The sequence below is a fragment of the Oncorhynchus kisutch genome, linkage group LG26, assembly GCF_002021735.2.
Source record: "Oncorhynchus kisutch isolate 150728-3 linkage group LG26, Okis_V2, whole genome shotgun sequence".
NCBI lineage: Eukaryota > Metazoa > Chordata > Actinopteri > Salmoniformes > Salmonidae > Oncorhynchus > Oncorhynchus kisutch.
This window is the reverse complement of record NC_034199.2, coordinates 30451814-30476423: the sequence shown is the minus strand read 5'-3', so window position 1 is coordinate 30476423 and position 24610 is coordinate 30451814. Positions and strand designations below refer to the sequence as shown.

Below are 24610 nucleotides of genomic sequence, written 5' to 3'. Positions count from 1 at the left end.
AGACCGAGGTACTTATTGTCAGAGCCAAAGCACAGAGAGAATCTAGCCGCACATTTAAATTCACAGGGAATAAAGATAAAACACCAGGTAAAAAAAACTGATTTAGATTCTGAATTAAATTTTCGTCGACTGCAAAACATACAGAATGCTGCAGCACACGTAATGACCAAGATGGAGAGCACACATTACACCAGTTTTAAGGTCTGCACTGGCTGCCTGTGAGATTTAGAATACATTTTAAGATTATTCTATTGGTTCTTAAAATCAACCCACAATTGTGCACCAAAATACATGTCAGACATGCTTTAATGGTATCTACCTAGTAGGTCCCTCAGTGATTATGCCCCCAGCCTCTGGAATAGCCTGCCGGAGAACCTGAAGATGCTTTCCTGTAAAGCATAGTCTGAAATGTGCTGTATAAATAAAGCTTGATTTGACCAATGCATGGTAGTTCCATTATCCATATTGACTGTATGTAACCCTGTATTGTTTTGTGTTGTGATAAATGTAATACAACGCTGGGCTTGTTGGGAGACCCAAGACAAATTTCCTCAAGGGGAAACAGTCTAGGCTGTGAGAATCTTAATGGGTGGAAGGATAGACAGAACTGTGTACTGAAAAATGTATTGAATGGTATGAGTCAGCGAGCGGAGACAGATGGAGTTATTTGCAATGCAGACTCGCCTGCCACTTCACATCATCTTCTCAGAGGCAACCTGCCCAATTGGCATGGATTTGATGATAAGTGAGCAGACATCATATGAGTGCTGTCTCACGCTCCTACTCTTCTTATCAGTTGTGAGCATATGCATTGTGTCATGTAGGCGTCTGTACTGCATATTTCATATACCATATTTATTCATGTATTTATGAGATGTTGTTAATGTGCAATAGAAATTTCCCCCCTGGGGACAAAGTTTCTTATTTTAGATTATTTCTAAATACCTGGCATCATACCGTTCTTAGAAATGAATGTTGTGTCTGTCCATTTCTTGGTCCAACCAACACTGACAAACAACAGAATGATGACAATTCAGTGTTGATAACCCTTATCAAAACGCTACTGCTGTTCTTGGAATGAGAAAGAACAGTTGATGGTGTATCAATGTAAGCAGCGGGGACTGAACAAGTGCTGGCTTCAAGTGACAAACAAGTTCCAGCTGATCTCCAAAACTCAAAACATTAAATTGACATTCAGCCTGCCATTTGCAAAGAAGGGGAAAGAAAGCAGTAACTGGCAGCCCCTGTAGGCTATAATTTCACGTTAGATAATGGTGGTCAGTGAATTGTTGAGAGCTGATTAAGCACGTCTCAGACCTAATGTTAAATTTAGACACATTTGGCCAAATATTACTTTCGCTTAGTTCAAATGTATCTAATTTCGGTAATTAGCTAGCTATATATAATGCATTGGCTAATCTCTGATCTGGCTAAAGGAGCTAACTAGGGGATTGACGTCTTAATTTTGCCATCTGTGTCTGTTCAACAGTGACAATGTTTTCTAACGTTAGGTAACCAACGTTAACGTACTTATTATTATTTATTTTTTCACCTTTATTTATTTAACCAGGTAGGCCAGTTGAGAACAACTTCTCATTTACAACTGTGACCTGGCCAAGATAAAGCAAAGCAGTGCGACAAAAACACAGTTACACATAAACAAACGTACAGTCAATAACACAATCCTTGATGGCTATTCGCAGTTGTAATTACTCACCTTGTCCTCGGGAATTAGGGTTTCGCTGTCCTTTTTCATGTCTTTCTGCCCGAGGGCCGAATTAAAGGATACCTTCACCATCGTGAAATTTGCACTCGTTGATTTCAAAATAACAGAGCGAGTGTGTTTAGCACGTCGAAGTTCTTTGGAATCTTGCTGCTGTAGCTAGCTCCTACGACCGCGCAGATAAACACTCACAGCTCGTGCTGCCCGACTCAACCAAATATTCTCCTAAACTCAACAGCTGAGCGCCGAGCACCTAACTTCCAGAGAATACTATTTTCTTCTGTATAGATGTGGCTCCGCCTCTTTCTATTTTTGCCTCAGTTGACTTCGCCAACAGAATGCCTTTTCACTCCTTTCCAACAGACGTCGCTAGCACGCTTTATTTACACACAACAAAACATCAGCTCTATTTCCTGTTCTGCGCAGTGGCGTGGAAACAATAATGGCGGTGACTGATAAATCTACGAAAGAGCGGTTATTATCGGTACTGGACGATTTAGAAGTGTTATCCAGGTACGAATGTATTATTTTCTCACCGGAATAATTGTTTCCTGAACAGCCATTCAAATGATCTAGTTTGTAGTTTATTCAACAATGCCTACGTTTCGTGTTCTGAGTGTAATGTTACTGCTAGGCCAGTGGTTCCCAACCAGGGGTACTGGGACCCCTGGGGGTAATTGGCCTATCCACAAGGGGTACTTGAGAAGACTCATGAGATCATAGGGTTACTGGTTAAATGCACATGAGGGGGTACATTAGGTGTACTCCAGGCAGAGCAAAATTCAGTTGGTGGTACAGTAACCGAATTTTTTTGTGAACTACTGTTGTATAGGCTATAACGTCAGCCATGGATTGTGTATATACACTGCTCAAAAAAATAAAGGGATCACTAAAATAACACATCCTAGATCTGAATGTGTTGAATGTGCTGACAACAAAATCACACACAAATTTATCAACCCATGGAGGTCTGGATTTGGCGTCACACTCAAAATTAAAGTGGAAAACCACACTACAGGCTGATCCAACTTTGATGTAATGTCCTTAAAACAAGTCAAAATGAGGCTCAGTAGTGTGTGTGGCCTCCGCATGCCTGTATGACCTCCCTACAACGCCTGGGCATGCTCCTGATGAGGTGGCGGATGGTCTCCTCCCAGACCTGGACGTTGGTGGATGGAGCGAGACATGATGTCCCAGATGTGCTCAAGTGGATTCAGGTTTGGGGAACGGGCGGGAAGCATCAATGCCTTCCTCTTGCAGGAACTGCAGACACACTCCAGCCACATGAGGTCTAGCATTGTCTTGCATTAGGAGGAACCCAGGGCCAACCGCACCAGCATATGGTCTCACAAGGGGTCTGAGGATCTCATCTCGGTACCTAATGGCAGTCAGGCTATCTCTGGCGAGCACATGGAGGGCTGCACGGCCCTCCAAAGAAATGCCACCCCACACCATGACTGACCCACCGCCAAACCGGTCATGCTGGAGGATGTTGCATGCAGCAGAACGTTCTCCACGGTGTCTGCAGACTCTGTCACGTCTGTCACATGTGCTCAATGTGAACCTGCTTTCATCTGTGAAGAGCACAGAGTGCCAGTGGTGAATTTGCCAATCTTGGTGTTCTCTGGCAAATGCCAAACGTCCTGCACGGTGTTGGGCTGTAAGCACAACCCCCACCTGTGGACGTCGGGCCCTCATACCACCCTCATGGAGTCTGTTTCTGACCGTTTGAGCAGACACATGCACATTTGTGGCCTGCTGGAGGTCATTTTGCAGGGCTCTGGCAGTGTTCCTCCTGCTCCTCCTTGCACAAAGGCGGAGGTAGCGGTCCTGCTGCTGGGTTGTTGCCCTCCTATGGCCTCCTCCACGTCTCCTGATGTACTGGCCTGTCTCCTGGTAGCGCCTCCATGCTCTGGACACTACGCTGACAGACACAGCAAACCTTCTTGCCACAGCTTGCATTGATGTGCCATCCTGGATGAGCTGCACTACCTGAGCCACTTGTGTGGGTTGTAGACTCCGTCTCATGCTACCACTAGAGTGAACGCACCGCCAGCATTCAAAAGTGACCAAAACATCAGCCAGGAAGCATAGGAACTGAGAAGTGGTCTGTGGTCACCACCTGCAGAACCACTCCTTTATTGGGGGTGTCTTGCTAATTGCCTATAATTTCCACCTGTTGTTCATTCCATTTGCACAACAGCATGTGAAATGTATTGCCAATCAGTGTTGCTTCCTCAGTGGACAGTTTGATTTCACAGAAGTGTGAATGACTTGGAGTTACATTGTGTTGTTTAAGTGTTCCCTTTATTTTTTTGAGCAGTGTATAAAACCCAATGTTACTCGTATTTCAGGGAATTGATAGAGATGCTTGCACTGTCAAGGAGCCAAAAACTCCCCCAAGGAGGCGAGGACACCCAGGTAACAGGCACCTGATTCAACCTAAAACTATATTTAAATGTAGCAACAATATCTGCAATCCAAGCTATTCAAAGAATTATAAGATGTGCACCATAACTGAACATACCACTCAGATTTAGTTTGCATTTTGTGAAATAGGTTTGAGAGTGCTTTTCTCCACACAACTTTGTGTCAATAGTAGTCTATCTTACAATGTGCAGTCGGTCAGAAGTCTGAATGCACGTGTTTTGCTGTGGGTAGATCCTGGAGCTGCTGGTGCAGCGAGACAGAGAGTTCCAGGAGCTGATGAGGGTGGCACAGGAGCAGGGCAAGGTGCACCAAGAGATGCAGGTCCTGGAGAAGGAGGTGGAGAAGAGAGACTGCGACATCCAGCAGCTCCAGAAACAGCTGAAGGAGGCTGAACATATACTGGTGAGAATAGTGGCGCTGGAGAATGATAAGAGTCTATACAATGTGAGTCTATACAATAAGAGTCTATACAATGTGTTTATACAATGTGTACAATGTGTTTCCTTTACTAAATTGGAACCCAACAGCACATTGTTTATGGCTTTGATTCAACCTAACCTTTTTTGCCCAAACTTCTCTCTTCTAGGCGACTGCTGTATACCAAGCAAAGGAGAAGCTAAAATCTATTGATAAGGCCAGAAAAGGTGAGCCTGATTTTCACAGCATTCGTCTGAGTACCTGGAGAGCCTTCTGATACATAAATACCACCAGAGATTATAGATGTGAAACTAAAATAACTGTTGTCTTTCAGGGAGCATCTCCTCAGAAGAGATCATCAAATATGCCCACAGGATTAGTGCCAGTAATGCAGTGTGTGCCCCTCTCAACTGGGTACCAGGTTTGTCTTCTTTCTGACCTTTTTCTATTTTGTTTTGAAGTCTTAGATACCCTTTCCCCCCCAATCACTACCTCCCCCCCAATCACTACCTCCCCCAGATCCTCCTTCCCTTGCATGTTCCTTCTCTCCAGACTGGAATTTCCTCTCGGTAGTGATAGGTTCAAATACTCCCTATCACAGCAGTGACTAGCATTCACAATACTACAGTAATTACTCTTCAATCGACTTGATGACATTCCTTATAACAGGTGATCCACGTAGACCTTACCCGACTGACCTAGAGATGCGCAGTGGAATGTTGGGTCACATGAGCAATCTGCCAACTAATGGTGTGAACGGACACCTCCCTGGAGATGCACTGGCTGCTGGGAGATTGCCGGGTATGCTTTTGTTTTATGTGTGGTTCCTTTCTTCTACAAATTAAGTCAACTGTTTTTTTTCTTCTATGGTCTGTGTGTTTGATGTGATTCTGTGGACTATACTGTATAATACTAACCCTATCACGCAGCTCAAATACTCTTTCCTTCCTTCCCTCCTCAGATGTGCTTACACCCCAGTACCCCTGGCAATCGTCCGACGTCTCAGTGGGTATGCTCCCCCCGCACCATGGCAACGACTTTGGGCTGGAGCCCCCCGGCCACAACAAAGAGAACGAGGATGACGTGGAAGCTATGTCTACAGACTCATCCAGCAGCAGCAGCGACTCGGACTGACTGGCTGAGTGTGTGTGTGTGTGTGTCTGTCTGTCCATCCGTCCGCCCACCTGTGTGTATATATCTGAATCATCAGGTAACTGTGTGTTGGGAATTGGACACTCCCAGTACATCGTAGAGCCAGCTATCCATCACACTCATAACGTGTACGAAAAGCTAGAGTTTGATCACTCTGACCCTCTCTTTTCCCAGCTTGTTGATGAAACATTTGTACTAAATTATGTCATCCCCAATGTAATACACTATATATACTTTTGAATGTGGACACCCCTTCAAATTAGTGGATTTGGTTATTTCAGCCACACCCTTTGCTGAGAGGTGTATACAATCGAGCACACAGCTATGCAATCTCCATGGATAAACTTTGTCAGTAGAAGGGCCTTACTAAAGAGCTTAGTGACGTTCAATGTGGCAACATCATAGGATGCCACCATTCCAACAAGTCAATTCGTCAAATTTCTACCCTGCTAGAGCTGCCCCTGTCAACAGTGCTGTTCTCTGGAGTGATGTGTCATGCTGTGCCATCTGGCAGGCCGACGGACGGCTCTGGATTTGGCGGATGCCAGGAGAACGCTACCTGCCCGACTGAATAGTGCCAACTGTACAGTTTGGTGGAGGAGGAATAATGGTCTGAGGCTGTTTTTCATGGTTCGGGCTAGGCCCCTTAGTTCCAGTGAAGGGAAATCTTAACTCTACAAGATACAATGACATTCTAGACGATTCTGTGCTTCCAACCTTGTGGCAACAGTTTGGGGAAGGCCCTTTCTTGTTTCAGCATGACAATGCCCCCATGTACAAAGCGAGGTCCATAAAGAAATGGTCTATGGAGATCGATGTGGAAGAACTTGACTGATCTGCGCAGAGCCCTAATCTCAACCTCATCGAACACATTTGGATACGCTGATTCAGTTCAGGGAAATGTCTGATACTACGTAACTCTGATGGTGATAACAATGGCGTATTCCTTTCATTGTCTATCTGGCTCCCCATCATTTGTTTATTTTGTTTTTTTTAGAGACTGACAATGGGGAATAGTGTTGAAAAGTACATGTACCCTTGAAGGGAATTTAAATGTATTTGTTTTGAAAGAATGTGTTGCAGATTTAAACCCAAATGCTCCTTAATGTCTCTGCTGTTGGTTAAAACATCTCTCCAGGAGTAGATTTTTTATTTCTTCTGCTTGCCGAGTTCACACTTGCCGGCCAAGGTTCATCAAGCTCACCATATATTCTTTATATAGAAAGTCATTTTTGTTTTGTTTGACTGATGAGTGTTTGCTCCATGTGTAAATAGGTCTGTATATATAGTAGGTTTTTCCAAACCGGATAAATAAATACCACTTTTGAGTAAATACGTTTGTGTTGCTCATATCTTAGAGAATACAATTTGAAAGGCCACCATGACCTCGTTTTATGTATGCATTATATAATGTCCAGTTGACCGTATGTATTTATAGCCTTGTCTTCAAATTGTGAAGACCATTGAATGTGAGCCAAGCCTATGCATGGGGCGCATGTTTTTTTTATTTTTTTTATGTCACTACGCATGCACACAATTCGTTAGCTTGAGAAGGGAACATGGCGGCGTCCCTGATTTGCGGCCGATTGTCGGCTAGCCTGAGAAATTCTGGGGCAAGATCGACGCGTAATACTGCATCCAAAGTAAGTTCTACCTTGACAAAATTTTTATGAAATCCGGCTGCCTGTACCTGTGATTAGTTTTCTGCTGCACCAACTTCGATGTCCCCGAGAAATGGGGTGAAATTTGACATTCGTTTATCTCCTTTGAGGTAGCTAGGACACTGGCTCGTTTGGCTAACTAGCCACATAGCTAGCGAGCTAAACATTAGCAAACGTCGTTGCTTGTTTAGCAATGGAAAGACGAATGTATCAATCAGTACATGTATTTAAACAAGTTTATGGGGTTTCAGGGATTTGTTTGTTCGCAATAGCTTTTCGCTCACATACAGTACTAGTTAAGACAGTGACCTCCAACACAGCTGTCATAGACTAGAGACGATAGGACAGGGGGTGCCAGGAGCGTCATGCCCATCGGGGGTACAGGGGTAAGTGCCCCCTCAGATTTGTCCTGTATAATAGCACTTAACAACGTTTTGCTTATATATATGATTATGACTAGATTGCAGGTAAAAGCTGGTTCACGTGTTTGGAAAAAAAAGTCTCCAGCCCCCAAAGCATCCTCACATACTTTCTGCATCCTTGGATTTTTGGGGTGCATGATGCCTCTGGGGGGTGAAGAGAGGATATCCAGGCTGTTTGTTCATGCTCACTTGCACTGACAAAGCTGCCATTTTTAGATCCAAGTTTGAAAAAAACTAATTTGATGTTGATATAATGATTAATATGATGCCCAAATGACATGTTTAATGTGTTCCTCTTTCATATCTGCAAACTTACAGTATTGCACACATCTACTCCACGTTTTTTTTGTGTGTATGTGCCCTTTTAGTCTTTTGTATGGGTGTGGCTATTCTTATTCCGTGTCCTTTCACAGAGCGCTATGTACTCCCCCTGACATGAGTAGGTACTGTCATGTTACTGCATCATGTACCCCCCTACAACTTTTTCTCTCCTCTATCCTCCTCTGCCCCCCTTCTCTCCAGGTGCTGGGTGGTTCCTCCGGCCTTCTTGGGGCTCAGCAGCAGCCCTCCCACCTTCAGCAGCAGCAGAGGAACCTCTCCCTGCATGAGTACATGAGCATCGGCCTGCTCAAAGAGGCTGGCGTTTGTGTGCCCGAGGGCAAGGTTGCTAGCTCACCCGATGAAGCCTACTCTGTTGCCAAGGAGATTGGTAAGCCATGCCTTAATAGGATGTGGTCAAATTAATTTGAGTAGGCTAACTTGGGGGTGCGTGCGTAGCCCCCTCCTGTACTCCCTATTCACCCACGACTACGTGGTAAACCCGACTCCAACACCATCAAGTGTGCTGACGACACAACGGTGGTAGGCCTGATCACCGACAACGATGAGACAGCCTATAGGGAAGAGGTCAGAGACTGCCAGGACACCATTCTCTTCCTCAACGTGACCAAGACAAAAGAGATGATGTGGACTACAGGAAAATCGGGCGCAAAAGCACCCATTTACATTGACAGGGCTGTAGAGTGGGTCGAGAGTTTCATGTTCCTTGATGTCCACATCACCAACAGACTATTAAGGTCCAAACTAGAGGTCGACCGATTAATCGGAATGGCCGATTTCAAGTTTTCATAACAATCAGAAATCGGTATTTTTGGGCGCCGATTTTATTTTTATACCTTTATTTAACTAGGCAAGACAGTTAAGACCACATTCTTATTTTCAATGACGGCCTAGGAACGGTGGGTTAACTGCCTTGTTCAGGGGCAGAACCACATATTTTCACCTTGTCAGCTCGGGGGATTCAATCTTGCAACCTTACAGTTAACTAGTCCAACGCAATATCGACCTGCCTCTCTCGTTGCACTCCACAAGGAGACTGCCTGTTACGCGAATGCAGTAAGCCAAGGTAAGTTGCTAGCTAGCATTAAACTTATCTTATAAAAAACAATCAATCATAATCACTAGTTAACTACACATGGTTGATGATATTACTAGATATTATCTAGCGTGTCCTGCATTGCATATAATCTGACTGAGTATACAAGTATCTGACTGAGCGGTGGTAGGCAGAAGCAGGCGCGTAAACATTCATTCAAACAGCACTTTTGTGCATTTTGCCAGCAGCTCTTCGTTGTGCGTCAACATTGCGCTGTTTATGACTTCAAGCCTATCAACTCCCGAGATGAGGCTGGTGTAACCGAAGTGAAATGGCCAGCAAGTTAGCGCGCGCTAACTAGAGGAACGGAAGCTATACTGTTACACTGGCAATACTAAAGTGCCTATAAGAACTAGTCAAAGGTTAATGAAATACAAATGGTATAGAGGAAAATAGTCCTATAATTCCTACAATAACTACAACCTAAAACTTCTTACCTGGGAATATTGAAGACTCATGTTAAAAGGAACCACCAGCTTTCATATGTTCTCATGTTCTGAGCAAGGAACTGAAACGTTAGCTTTCTTACATAGCACATATTGCACTTTTACTTTCTTCTCCAACACTTTGTTTTTGCATTATTTAAACCAAATTGAACATGTTTCATTATTTACTTGAGGCTAAATTGATTTTATTGATGTATTATATTAAGTTAAAATAAGTGTTCATTCAGTATTGTTGTAATAGTCATTATTACAAATGTTTTTTATTTATTTAAATAAATCGGCCGATTAATCGGTATCGGCTTTTTTGGTCCTCCAATAATCTGTATCGGCGTTGAAAAATCATCGATCGACCTCTAGTCCAAACACACCAAGACAGTTGTGAAGAGGGCACGACAATGTCTTTTCCCCCCCAGGAGACTGAAAATATTTGGCATGGGTACCCAGATCCTCAAAGTTTTACATCTGCACCATCGAGAGCATCCTGACCGGTTGCATCACTGCTTGGTGTGGCAACTGCTTGGCATCCAAGCGTAAGGTACTACAGAGGGTAAAGCATACAGCCCAGTAGATCACTGGACCGCAGTCACCCAGGTCATAGACTGCTCTCTTCTACCCCACGGCAAGTGGTACCGGAGTGCCAAGTCTAGGTCCAAAAGGCTCCTTAACAGCTTCTATCCTCAAGTCATAAGACTGCTGAACAATTAATCAAATGGTCACATGGACTATTTGAATTTCTTGTTTTTACACTGCTGCTACTGCGGGTTTGTTATCTATGCATGGTCACTTTACCCCTACCTACATGTACAAATGTCCTTGACTAACCTGTACCCCCGCACATTGACTCGGTACCTGAACCCCCTGTATATAGCCTCATTGATTTTATTGTGATACTTTTTAAAATGGTAACTTTTTAGTTTATTTAGTAAATATTTTCTTACAAGACCTTTATCAACAATGCAGTTAAGTAAGCATTTCATGGTAAGGTGTACACCTGTTGTATTCGGCGCATGTGACAAATACAATTTGATTTGATTTTGATGTCAGACCAGGTAGTAGTGGGTGAGTAGTGTGTTCTACATACAATAGGCCTATTTATTGTTGTTTGAATGAGCAATAGTGCTGAGCGATTAACCAAAATGTCTGATCTTTTACTTTTTAAACAACTACAATGACCATAATTCATTGGATGCCTACTCGTCTGGTCTGTGTTTCTTTCACGCCTGCTATGTTAGGTTATTGTGGGGCAGACAGAGAGCGAGATGAGATGGAAGAAGGCACGATAGAAAACAGTTTCTTCGTGAGATGCGGTATCTCTACCTGAAAATACACGATCTAAGTGATTGGTAGTTGGTATTCAGCAGTCATAATTATATATTCTTTGTAAATGGTGAGCCAACATGTTTTCAACATATATCAAGTTTGAAGTTTCATTAGGCGTATGTACAGGATACGGATGGTATACATTGTCCAACAAATTGTTTATTATTATAATATATATATATATTTTTTTAAATACCTTTAATTTAACTAGGCAAGTCAGTTAAAACAAATTCTTCTTTACAATGATGGCCTACATTGGCCAAACACGGATGACGCTGGGCCAATTCTGCCTCGCCCTATGGCACTCCCAATCACGGCTGGTTGTGATACAGCCTGGAATCAAACCAGGGTGTCTGTAGTGATGTCTCAGGCACTGAGATGCAGTGCCTTAGACTGCTGCACCACTCGGGAGCCCCACATTTTATGTTATTTTTATTTCACCTTTAGGCTAGTTGAGAACAAGTTCTCATTTACAACTGCGACACAGACAACACAGAGTTAAACATGGAGTAAACAATTAACAAGTCAATAACACAGTAGAAAAAACAAATGCTAACTTGCAAGTTCCTTCTTGACAATGCAACAACAATAAGAAATAATACAAGTTAAGAATACGAACATAGTCTCATGTTATGTTAAAATACTTACCTGTCCCTTTAGGGGGGGGGTTACCATTGTTATGGTGCATTCTGGTGTATGTGACTGCTCATCTGCATTTGCGAATCAGCAAAAGTGATTTGAATCAAATCGGAATTAACAAATCGAAATCGAATCTATTCAAATCTTTGGAGTCAGCCCTAGAGTGTACTTTCTTGTTACTTTGAAATGGGCATGTACACACATTCACCCAAATATCTCTGGACTAATCTGAGAGTGCTGCACACAGAACCTGTAGCCTACATCTGACATGGTGTGACCCTCGGCCTTGTTTAGGGTGTTTTTAATAGCCTCTGAGGCGGCAGTAGAGACTACAGTCTAAACATAGCACTGAACCCAAGGCTATCAGTTAACACTTCTGCAGCCTGCTGTGCTCAGCTGGATACACAGTAACCTGTTTACACCTATCAGTGCTTCCTTTTCCTCAGGGGCCAGTGTCATGGAATTACTCTACTCTTGGACTAGCCTTTTTGATAAATGGCATTGCTCTGGACTAGGGATAATCTTTTAATTTGATTCAGACTAGTGTTTAGATTATTATATGTTAATGAAATCAACATGTCCTCCCAGGCTTTACATAGAGGTTTTAGGCATGTCATTTTTATGTAGCCGACTCTGTAACTAAATGTAATAGTGTGTTGTTGTCTAACTTTGTTAATATGTTACTATACTAGATCAATAAAGTTGAATCATCTCTGACCTACTGAATTCCTCTGTGGTAATGAGTAGGGCTAAACATGATGTAGAACAATGTATCCATTCACTGTGTAGCTTACTCGATGCTAACATAGTTTTCTGGTTGTGGATACAGATTAACTTGACAATGTCCAGAAGTAGCCTAGTCATTTAGGGCCATGAGTGCATGCCTTTGCTAGAAAGGTTGTGTTAGGCAGTGTTTGCACTGACAATGTTTTGTGTAGTTTGTACGTCCTGCATTATTATCGGTCTATGTGTGTAATTGGCAATGGAGTGTTGGGCTAGTCTGTAACTGCTACGGTCTCTTTCTCCCTCGTGTGTGTGTGTGTGTGTGTGTGTGTGTGTGTGTCTGTCTGTGGGTGGGTGGGTGGGTGTCTCAGGCACCAAGGATCTAGTGGTGAAGGCTCAAGTGTTGGCTGGAGGCCGAGGCAAAGGTACCTTCGAGGGAGGTCTGAAGGGAGGAGTGAAGATTGTCTACTCGTGAGTGTCCGAGAGAACTCCTCTCAAACTGCACCCATTTCTACTCTGTGTCAATTCTTCTCTCTCTTCCCCTCTCCTACAGTCCAGAGGAGGCCCGGGACATCTCCTCTCAGATGATTGGTCGTAAGTTGTACACCAAGCAGACAGGCGAGCAGGGCCGTATCTGTAACCAGGTGTTCATCTGTGAGCGCAGGTACCCCCGCAGGGAGTACTACTTCGCCATCACCATGGAGAGATCCTTTCAGGTGAGGTCATTCCCGCCCCTTCACTCCTCTCAGGTGACAACAGCTTATAAATCACGCTCAGCCATTCTGGGTCAGGCTGTCAGATTTGACATATTGGGCAGCTGTTATTCTTGATTTTGAATGTTGATTGTGTTGTGTTGGATGGTCCCACTAGATGGCGTAGTGGTAAAGGACATGGCCGTGGACATGTTGAAATACTTGTGCTCCGTGGGACTTGCTTGTCCAGCTGCTGTTATAGCTCTGTTCTCTAAATAGGATAATGAGACACCCGTTGTCATTGAGAATTTGAAGACCAATGGATCAATTCGCTCGTTTGTTACATTTATCTATGATAGCCCAGGTACTATTAGGTTAACTATTTAATATCTATATTGACCCTTTTTGCACAACTCTTTTTACTCATCACATATGCTGCTGCTTTTTATTATCTATCCAGTCACTTTAGCCCTACCTTTATGTATCTACCTCAATTACCTTGTACCCCTGCAGTACCACTGTAATGGTGTATATATATAGCCAAGTTATTGTTACTCATTGTGTATTTATTCCTTGTGTTATTATTTTTTTGTTTTTCTCTGCATTGTTGGGAAGGGTCCGTAAGTAAGCATTTCACTGTTAGTCTACACCTGTTGTTTACGAAGCATGTGACAAATACAATTTGATTTGCTGTGAGACCTATGTTCCATTAATTTGTTCTTTTTTAGTTTGATTGCCACTCAATGAATGTGTAAAATGATTGATACTCATAATCTCTCGGCCCCTCCCTTTGAACAGGGCCCCGTGTTGATTGGCAGCTCTCAGGGGGGCGTGAACATCGAGGATGTGGCAGCGGAGAATCCCGACGCCATTGTGAAGGAGCCAATCGACATCATGGAGGGAATCAAGATGGAACAAGCTGTTTCGGTACAGTTGAGATCGGGTTGTAAAAATACCTCTTGATTTGTCTTTCAGTCTCTTAGATCCCAGGAAACATTACATATCCTGGTAAATAAACAATACTCCACCTGATTTTAAAGCTAGCTATTTTGGTCCATGTTTAAACAAACGACTTGCGGTAACATTTATATTCAAATTAGGTCTGTTTTGAGTTTCTCTCTAAAGACAAGGGCCTCAGAACCTTATTAGTTATGCATGTCCCCTAGTTAAGCAGTGTAATATCTTTAAACGTCAGGTTTTGACTTTGATATGCTCAGTCAACATTGCATCTCACACACATGTGTCTTAGAGTGCCTGCAATGTTACCATGACCTGCCAATGTCTCTCACATTCACTATAAATCTAATTGATTTATATAGCCCTTCTATATAGCCCCTCTTACATCAGCTGATATCTCAAAGTGCTGTACAGAAACCCAGCCTAAAACCCCAAACAGCAAGCAAAGCAGGTGTAGATGTACGGTGGCTAGGAAAAACTCCCTAGAAAGGCCAAAACCTAGAGAGGAACCAGGCTATGAGGGGTGGCCAGTCCTCTTCTGGCTGTGCCGGGTGGAGATTATAACAGAACATGGCCAAGATGTTCAAATGTTCATAAATGACCAGCATGGTCAAATAATAATAATCACAGTAGTTGTTGTGGGTGCAACAATTCAGCACCTCAGGAGTAAATGTCAGTTGGCTTTTCATAGCCAATCATTGAGAGTATCTCTACCGCTCCTGCTGTCTCTAGAGAGTTGAAAACAGCAGGTCTGGGACAGGTAGCACGACCGGTGAACAGGTCAGGGTTCCATAGCCGCAGGCAGAACAGAAACTGGAGCAGCAGCACGGCCAGGTGGACTGGGGACAGCAAGGAGTCATCACGCCAGGTAGTCCTGAAGAATGATCCTAGGGCTCAGGTCCTCCGAAAGAGAGAATTAGAGAGAGCATACTTAAATTCACACAGGACATCGGATAAGACAGGAGAAATACTCCACATATAAGACTGACCCTAGCCCCCCGACACATAAACTACTGCAGCATAAATACTGGAGGCTGAGACAGGAGGGGTCAGGAGACGCTGTGGCCCCATACGATGATACCCCCGGACAGGGCCAAACACCTGCCCCACCCACTTTGCCAAAGCACAGCCCCCACACAACTAGAGGGATATCTTCAACCACCAACTTACCATCCTGAGACAAGGCCGAGTATAGCCCACAAAGATCTCTGCCACGGCACAACCCAAGGGGGGCGCCAACCCAGACAATACCCCTCATTGTCATTTGTTCCTGCTATCCTTCAACTCCTCTCACCTTCAATTGAATTCAATTGTTTTACAAGCTGGTAATAGATTTCTAAATGTTGCTAAAGTAGAAATAAATGACAATGTAGATTTGAAGAACTGATATTGATACATTTCTTTCTTTTGCTCCCTCGCTCTTTTCTCGGTCTTCTGTCTTCGCTCTCTCTCCAGATTGCCACAAAGATGGGCTTCCCTGCTGCTCTGATTGACGATGCAGCTGCTAACATAATCAAGCTCTACAACGTCTTCATGAAGTTTGACGCCTCCATGCTGGAGATCAACCCCATGGTGGAGGACGCCTCTGGCCAGGGTACACATACACTTGCTTTTCGTTCCTAGTGATGTTGTTAGTCACGCCAGTGTGAAGAGCTGGGTGAGAGTGTGTTGCTTGGTTGGAGGCTTCTCCCATTGATCTATGACTCAGTCAATCATTCTCATTAACACACTCCCAGTGAAAAACCCTAGTGTGAATCACTGCACTTTTAACTGATGGGCCAAATAGGCAGCTAAACCCCATGGTACTGAAGGAATGATGGTGTTATTGCACAACCAACTGTCTTTAACATCATAGCCATACATGGTAGAGTATGGTGGCTGGGTCAAATAAGAGGCCCTATGTTAGCTTTGAAATGTAAAAGGCATTCCAGTGCTCATATGTACTTCGAATGACCTTGTGGTTATGGGCTGACTTGACCAACCCCAAACATACCAGGAGAGTTGATTGACAGTAGGAATGGCCAGTGCTGACCCTTTGACCCTACTACCTTAGCAACATCTGTAGAGGTCTCTATCTTATCTGTCACTAACCCAGATCTGTCCTTGACATGTACAGTACAGCCAACCATGGTTACACAGTAAAGCTATGTCACAGAACTATACTCAACAAAAATATAAACGCAACATGTAAAGTGTTGATTTCATGAGCGGTAATAAAAGATCCCAGACATTTTTCATACATGTAAAAAATATTATTTCTTTCAAAATTTGTGCACACATTTGTTTACAACCCTGTTAGTAAGAATGTATCCTTTGCCAAGATAGTCCATCCACCTGACAGGTGTGGCATATCAAGAAGCTGATTAAACAGCATGATCATTACAATGGCTATCACCAACTAAAAAAAATCTTGGTTGACCAAGAATTCTTTTCACCAATCGATTGGTTGAAACGTTAAAAGGTGTATTTTTCCATATATAGACAAATTCTATGTGTTTTAATCAAATCAACTATTTGCACTGAGCTTGTCTGATGCTTTAAGCACACTGTTTGATTAAGAGACACAAATGTCTCGGGAGTCCGACCACAATTGATTTGATTGTGCCGGGCCTGGTTCAGACTTGCTGTGTTAAAAACAAAAAGCAAGTGACTGTGTGACTAGCACCCGGTGTCTGTCTCTCCTTGCTGCAGCGACCACTACAGAATATCAGCAGTGTATCGCGCTGTCTGTGTTGTTGAAGCTGCAACATAATTATAGCTATTTCTGACTGAAAAGTTGTTACTGTAATCCCTAATTTGTTAAGGAAAAACATTTTCCTATTCCCTCAACCATTGCTCTCTTTACGTGAAACATGACCAATAGGACGTGACCTATAGCATATCATAATCACATCAATAAATAGGTTATAACAAACTCTGAACACCATAACACGTGACAGAAAAATGGATGCAGAGGATGTGACAAATAAACAAAATGGGGTATGTGGTTTCTCAGCGGGTAAAGGGGAAGTCAGATATGTGGAATGAATGTGATCGTTGTAGAAAATACTGTAGATCAGGAAAAAGGAAGTAAGGAGCAAACGATGCGTGCATATTATGTGTGCCAAACAAGTGCTGTTAGATTAGAATATAATTTTTCTGACAGTTTGGAACAATGTAAACTATTAGAACACTCACACTAGACAGAGGAACTCTGTCTTGAAGGCCAGTATCCAGGAGTTGCCTCTTCACTGTTGATGTTGAGGCTGGTGTTTTGCGGGTACTATTTAATGAAGATGCCAGTTGAGGACTTGTGAGGCGTCTGTTTCTCAGACTAGACACTAATGTGTCTAGTGTCTAGACTGAAAGTTCTTTCTTTCTGGCCATTTTGAGCCTGTAAATCGAATCCACAAATGCTGATGCTCCAGATACTCAACTAGTCTAAAGAAGGCCCGTTTGTTTTATTGCTTCTTTAATCAGAACAGTTTTCAGCTGTGCTTACATAATTGCAAAAGGGTTTTCTTATGATCAATTAGCCTTTTAAAATGATAAATTTGGATTATCTAACACAACATGCCATTGGAACACAGGAATGATGGTTGCTGATAATGGGCCTATGTAGATATTCCATAACAAATCAGCCGTTTCCAGCTACAATAATCATTTACAACATTAACAATGTCTACACCGTATTTCTGATCAATTTAATGTTATTTTAATGAACGCAAAATGAGCTTTTCTTTCAAAAACAAGGACATTTCTAAGTGACCCCAAACTTTTGAACGGTAGTGTTTATGGGTGATTTTGAAGCCAGACGGGTGTCTAGTACACCATGATTTGTATTTATTTATTTTGCTACTGCGTGACTAAAGAAATGTCAGTCGACAAACAGCCCATCGACCAAACAATTGTCCAGTCTACTAAATAATCATTACACAGGTCCACCTTGTGCTGGGGACAATAAAAGGCCACTCAAAAATGTGTTGTTTTGTCACACAGCACAATGCCACAGATGTCTCATGTTTTGAGGGAGCATGTAATTGGCATGCTGACTGCAGGAATGTCCAACAGAGCTGTTGCCAGATAATTTTATGTTAATTTCTCTACCATAAGCCGCCTCCGATGTCGTTTTAGAGAATTTGTCAGTTGTGTGGATGAGCAGTTTGCTGATGTCAACGTTGTGAACAGAATGCCCCGTGGTGGTAGGATTATGCTATGGGCAGGCATAAGCTACTGACAACAAACTCAATTGCATTTTTATCGATGGCAATTTGATTGCACAGTGATACCGTGACGAGCTCCTAAGGCTAATTGTCGTGCCATTTATCTGCAGCCATCACCTCCATGTTTCAGCATGATAATGCATGGCCCATGTCGCAAGGATCTGTACACAATTCCTGGAAACGGAAAATGCCCCTGTTCTTCCATGGCCTGAATAGTCACCAGACATGTTACCCATCGAGCATGTTTGGGATGCTCTGGATCGCCGTGTACAGCAGCGTGTTCCAATATCAAGCCACTTTGCACAGCCATTGAATAGGAGTTGGACTACATTCCACAGGTCACAATCAACAGCCTAATCAACTATCTGCGAAGGAGATGCATGAGGCAAATGGATACTTACTGGTTTTCTGATCCACACCCCTACTTTTCTTTTTAAGGTATCTGACAACATTTGTATTCCCAGTCATGTGAAATCCATAGATTGGGGCGTAATGATTTTTTTTCTTCAATTGACTGATTTACTTATATGAACTGTAACTCAGTAAAATCTTTGAAATTGTTGAATGTTGAATGCGTTTTTATATTTTTGTTCAGTATAGATAATCTGTTGCACCTTGGACCAGGCATTGGAAAATGTTCCCTCCAAGTACAAACGCACATCTGCCTCTTGCTTTGTTGTAATGAAGTTATAGGGTCATTGGGTTTTTGTCACCAAATGATGATGTCAGCCATCTTGGGCTCAGCATCTGTCTCCTGTGTGTCCCTCTGACAGTGATGTGCATGGACGCCAAGATCAACTTTGACTCGAACGCAGCGTATCGCCAGAAGAAGGTGTTTGACATGCAGGACTGGACCCAGGAGGATGCCAGGGACCGACAGGCAGCCAAGGCTGACCTCAACTACATTGGCCTGGATGGATCCATCGGGTGTCTGGGTGAGTGCCACAACACACCCAACACTGCTTCATAGCACCACACACCTAGCTTTATAGTAGCAGTAGTGATAAAATAAAAATGTATATTCACTTTATATTGCCTGTGTTTGTGTAGTGAACGGGGCTGGTCTTGCCATGGCCACCATGGACATCATTAAGCTGCATGGTGGCACGCCCGCCAACTTCCTGGACGTGGGGGGCGGAGCTACAGCCCACCAGGTGATGGAGGCCTTTAAACTCATCACCTCTGACAGGAAGGTAAGGACTGGGAATGGGGGACACTTACCACTAACACCCAGCATCTCTGGTTGTCATTGAAGATGACAATAAACACAGACAGTGTTCCACAGTCCTTCACCCTGACCTCTATCCCCAACTGGAACGGGACGGCTGGGTATCTAGAGCAGTAGTAGCCTGCAGTTGATACTATTGATGTTTTGATGGAGTTAGGGGGTAGGGATTCATTAGGAATTCCTGATGTTTGGACCTTCAGGTAGGTTACGGTTGTATAAAGTCACTTTTCAGTACACGCATCCCCTAGTTAGTAGGTATATCTTTTGACAGACATTAGTCTGGAGTTACCTGAAGATATCAGTAGGATAGCTCACTCGGAGGGTGGGGTTTACTACTGGTGGAACCTATTGGGTGACATTTAACTGTGGGATTTTGAATGGGGGAGGACTTTAGAGGGAGTACAGGGAGGGTTCTAACCTGCTGTGTGACATACAGTTAGTCATTCATTCATTGATGGGTGAGTAGGTTTTTGATAGATGGTTATAAGCTCTCATGGGAGATTTGTGGCTAATTTCCTGTTACTGTGTTGACACCTGCTTAGTGTGGTCCTAGTGGTGTCTGTGGTTTATTATGGAGCCTCAGTAATGGTGTGGTATTTATACGTGTTAATTTAAACCACTACAGTTTTATAATACACATTACATTTACAGTGTGATCTTGATTTTGTTGAAGTTATATGATTTTTTTAAAGGTTTGGTTATTGCTCCTGTATGAATTTGTGATCAAGCTTTTGTGATTGCTTGGTTTTTAGTCTTCTATGGTCAATATCTTCATTTATGCTTTCATGGTCAACTTCTTTGGTTTGTGGTCCTCAGGTGCAGGCCATCCTTGTGAACATCTTTGGTGGCATCATGAGGTGTGACATCATCGCTCAGGGCATCATCATGGCTGTTACAGACCTGGACCTGAAGATCCCCATTGTGGTGCGGTTACAAGGTGAGACTGACATCCCTTATACCGTCAAGCACGAGGTAGCCAGCACAATAGCAGCTTGGCATGACCACCCTGTGGCAATTACAGTGAAAACTATTTTAGCTTTGTTATATAGGTTACTACACTGCCATTTTGGCGCACATACTGGGCTGGGAGAGAGGTAGGGGGCGACAGTGGAGCGTGGCATTTTAAAGGTCAACGAGCAAGCAGCTTGTCAGGATTAGGCTCTTCTAGTACTTCCCCACACACACTAGTGATATGAGGGTAAAAAATTGATACAGTTGCATATTGGGATGTTATTTTTTACGATTTACTATCGCAATATTATTTTTCCTTCATAGCTTGTTCTCTATCTTTTTTTAAGGAAGGTACCAATTTGTTTTCAGCACTTATTTCCATGACTGATAAATTTGTTTTCTCATGGCTCACTTTCTGCAGCAGACATGGTGAGCAATATGTTTAGAACATCGAATCGCAATAAATATAGAATTGTGAGAATTGCAATGCATATTGTATTGGACCTAAGTATCACATAATACCGGCACTATGGGACCCTGTAGCTCCCAGCCTCTCCCTTCTGGACATGTTTGAAACACACTGGGACAAATAGAATGTGCGAAGTTATACAGAACTCAATCACTCATAAACTAAATGTAATTGTACTAAAATGATTTCCTTCACAAACTGTTTAGTAATGTATAATGAACTTTCACAAATTAGACTTCTAATTTATTTAGTCTGCTATTTTAAATGCTTTTGTAATCATGATGCAGGGTTATTATTCCAATTGTCTAGCCCTGGTATTCCCAGGGCTACTCGCAATGCCGTCGGGGGTACGCCAAATAAAAAATGTGATTCACATTTTTGAAAAAAAAAAAATTCAAGTTAACATTTTTCCTTCACATTTTCTAAAAGATAATTTATATTTTCAAACTGGGCTATACATTTGGGCGAGTTTTTTTTTCTTGCCTGAATAGCCTCGTTTCACTGCCAAAAATGAAATGAAATAACAACACATTGTCAAATACAGGTAGCCTAGTCAAATAATTAACATCCAATCACATTAACCGTTACTCTCTCGCGGGAATTCCACTAATGGTTTGTCTGTAGCTGCTGCTCATGTTGGTGTCTGTACTGATGGCACAAAAGCCATGATAGGGAGACCTAGTGGAGTGGTAACATACGCGCAAGCAATTGCTCCCAACGCCACTTGGTTACACTGCAGCATCCACGGGAGGCTCTTGCTGCCAAGGGAATGCCGGACAGCTTGAAATACGTTTTGGACACTACAGTGAATATGGTTAGCTTTGTTAAAGCAAGGCCCCTGAACTGTGAATTATTTGTGCTATGCAATGATATGGGCAGCGACCATGTAATGCTTTTACAACATACAGAAGAAGTGCGCTGGTTATGAAGGGGCAAAGTATTGACACGTTTTTTAAAATTGAGAGAAGTTTAATTTTCACTTGTCTGACCGCTTGCATGATGATGACGTTTCTCACACAACTGGCCTATCTGGGTGATGATTTTTCTCGCCTGAATGATCTGAATCTTGGATTACAGGGACTCTGTGCAACTATATTCAATGTGTAGGACAAAATTGAGGCTATGATTAAGAAGTTGCAGCTCTTCTCTGACTGCATTAACAAGGACAACACACAGGTCTTTCCATCATTGTATGATTTTTTTGTCTGCAAATGAACTCAAGCTTTACGGACAATGTCAAATGTGATATAGCGAAGCAACCGAGTGAGTTGGGTGCACAATTATAAATTACGGATGACACAAATAACTGGATTTGTTATCCCTTTCATGCCCAGCCTCCCTCAGTCCACTTACTGATATCTGAGCTATATAAAAGAGAAGCAAAGCGCTTTCTAAAAGATCAGCATTCCTTCAGCCTCATTCTGTTATGTTTCAGGATCCAGAGTGGATGATGCCAAAGCTTTGATTGCCGCTAGCCCACTGAAGCTCCTGGCCTGTGACGATCTGGACGAGGCCGCTAGAATGGTACACACACCTCTCTACCTCTACCCCTCTAAGCACCCGGTCTGGTTTATGTAGGATGGTGTGTGTGTGGTACAGTAGGTCTATGTGAAGTGTGTGAATGTGAAAAGGAATGTCAGGAACTGTTTGAGGTGTGTGTGAGGGCAGTGTGTAAAAATGTGTGTGAGACGAGGGTCACCAGCAGGGTTGAATGTGTGTGTGTGTGTGCGCGTGGTGTGTGTGTCAATTGACACCGTCAGGGTATAGGTTGAAGTAACACTGCCTGAGTTTTATGGCTTTGTTTTCTGGCAGAGCTAGCAGCAGTGACATTGAGTCAGAGCAGAGGCCCCCTTTCTCTCATCTCGCCCCTCCATCTATCTTTCCCTCTACCACTAGTCTGGCTTTGCTCTCACTGACTCCCACTATCTCTCCTCTCCACTCGCTCTCCTTTGTTTTTGGAGTGTTTTACACCCAAAAGAGACAAGCATCAGTTAGCCAGCACAATGGCAGCTTGGCATGACCACCCTGTGGCAGTTACAGCTCCCCGCAATTAAAACTATTCACTTTTAGTGTTTTTGTCTGTTTTATAATGAGATCACTTATATAGTTCCCTTCTGCTGTGCTTCTGTTTAAAGTATTCTCTCTCTCTTTCCTCTTTGCAGGTTGTAAAGCTTTCTGAAATTGTGTCGCTGGCTCAGGAGGCTCATGTGGACATCTCTTTCCAGCTTCCACTCTAAGCCATGTCCCTTGACTCTATGACCCCATCTGAACCCTGACACCCCACCCCTTGAACAACAAGAAGAGCCTCTCATTACTGAGCGAATACTCCAATACAACACAGCCCACCAACTTCTGTTAGTTCTGTTTCTCTCTTTCTCTCTCTCTGTGGCAAGGCTCCAAAATACACACACACACAGGTAACTGCCAAATTAAAGGAAACTAAGTAAATGAGGGATACAAAGTTGCATGGCAACCCAGACTCCTTGCTCGTGCCAAACGCTACGCCACGTCCACGAACGTTAGTTTCTTCACTGCAAAGAGTTTGGATCTGAGTACCTTCCCGACCCTTCACCTGTCTGCCCCTGCAGGAATGCCTTATATTGAGTGGTCTGAGAATTGGAGATGGGGTAAGAATTAGGGGGGGGTTGTAGGGGAGGTGCCCATTGTAATGACAGCTGCTAGGTTGTGACACTGGACTAATACTTGGCGAACACTTCAGCTAAGAAAACAGTTTATGGAATGTAAATCACTCTTAGAGAGTACCTCTTATGTCAATCATTTCATCTCCATGCAATTTGAAATGCATAGCTGAATAGTGGATTGTTCTGATTCTGGCGAGAGAGACTGACTCATACCTGGATAAAAGCATCGGAGTACTCCTTTACTCCTGAACTAGTAAGAGTTATTTGTGAGTGTTTAGTGTGTGTGATATCTAAACTACTGCTTATCTGGTTGACTGCCTGTTTGTGTATTTGTCTCTTCCATCCCTTCTATCGGAGGGTCTCCTATATAATAGTCTGCCAACATGTCACAGGAACAACCTTTCTCACTCTGTTCAGGTACATATGATGACAAAAATGTGGGTGGGCCGTGTCCACTCAACTGTTAAAAGATTGTACTGTCGTTAAGTCTTCTCTCTTTCTCCTTATCTCCCTCTATTCCTCTGTATCTGTTACTTCCCAGCCCTCAGAATACAGAAACACACATATTGTGAGTTGTAAGACATTTATTATATCTTGTAAATAACGAGACCGCTGTTCTCTTCTATAAAATATTTATGCTTCTCTTGGGGAGTAAAATAAAAATGAATAAATAGAGAACACCGACTTTGCGTCTTGTTTTAGTTTTAGATTGAATAGGCAAAAACAAATCACTGCGTTCTACAGTACATATCTTTTTGAAAATTGTTTTTCCATGATAAATACAGTGGCAAGAAAAAGAATGTGAACAATCTGGAATTATCTGGATTTCTGCATAAATTTGACATAATTTGATCTGATCTTTATCTAAGTCACAACAATAGAAAACCTTGGTGTGCTTAAACTAGTAACACACAAATTATTGTATTTTTCTTGTCTATATTGAATACATCATCAACCACAGTGTAGGTTGGGAAAAGTATGTGAACCCCAAGGCTAATGACTTCTCCAAAAGCTAATTAGAGTCAGGAGTCAACTAACCTGGAGTCAAATCAATGACATTGGAGATTTTGGTTAGAGCTGCCACATAAAAAAAAAACACTC

General features: G+C 42.8%; 3 protein-coding genes across 3 annotated transcripts in view; 2 read left to right on the top strand and 1 right to left on the bottom strand.

Annotated features, from left to right (window-relative positions):
* The window catches only part of LOC109871441 (integral membrane protein 2B-like), a 29230-nt gene extending 27141 nt beyond the window's left edge, over positions 1–2089 (bottom strand). The window contains exon 1 of the mRNA XM_020462339.2: positions 1718–2089. Coding sequence (XP_020317928.1) covers positions 1718–1798 — 81 coding nt within the window. The 5' untranslated portion in view covers positions 1799–2089. The remainder of the gene's footprint in view (positions 1–1717) is intronic.
* On the top strand, positions 1832–6981 carry LOC109871442 (mediator of RNA polymerase II transcription subunit 4-like). Its single transcript, XM_020462341.2, has 7 exons — positions 1832–2236; positions 4078–4144; positions 4385–4555; positions 4740–4797; positions 4905–4991; positions 5240–5371; positions 5532–6981. The coding sequence occupies exons 1-7, from the start codon at positions 2166–2168 to the stop codon at positions 5702–5704; spliced, it is 759 nt and encodes a 252-aa protein (XP_020317930.1). The 5' UTR covers positions 1832–2165; the 3' UTR covers positions 5705–6981.
* A 207-nt stretch (positions 6982–7188) lies between these two features.
* sucla2 (succinate-CoA ligase ADP-forming subunit beta) lies at positions 7189–24193 on the top strand. Its single transcript, XM_020461567.2, has 11 exons — positions 7189–7365; positions 8328–8514; positions 12740–12839; positions 12922–13084; positions 13859–13987; positions 15473–15611; positions 18993–19154; positions 19270–19412; positions 20264–20384; positions 22303–22391; positions 23030–24193. The coding sequence occupies exons 1-11, from the start codon at positions 7282–7284 to the stop codon at positions 23102–23104; spliced, it is 1392 nt and encodes a 463-aa protein (XP_020317156.1). The 5' UTR covers positions 7189–7281; the 3' UTR covers positions 23105–24193.
* The last annotated feature ends 417 nt before the right edge of the window (positions 24194–24610 follow it).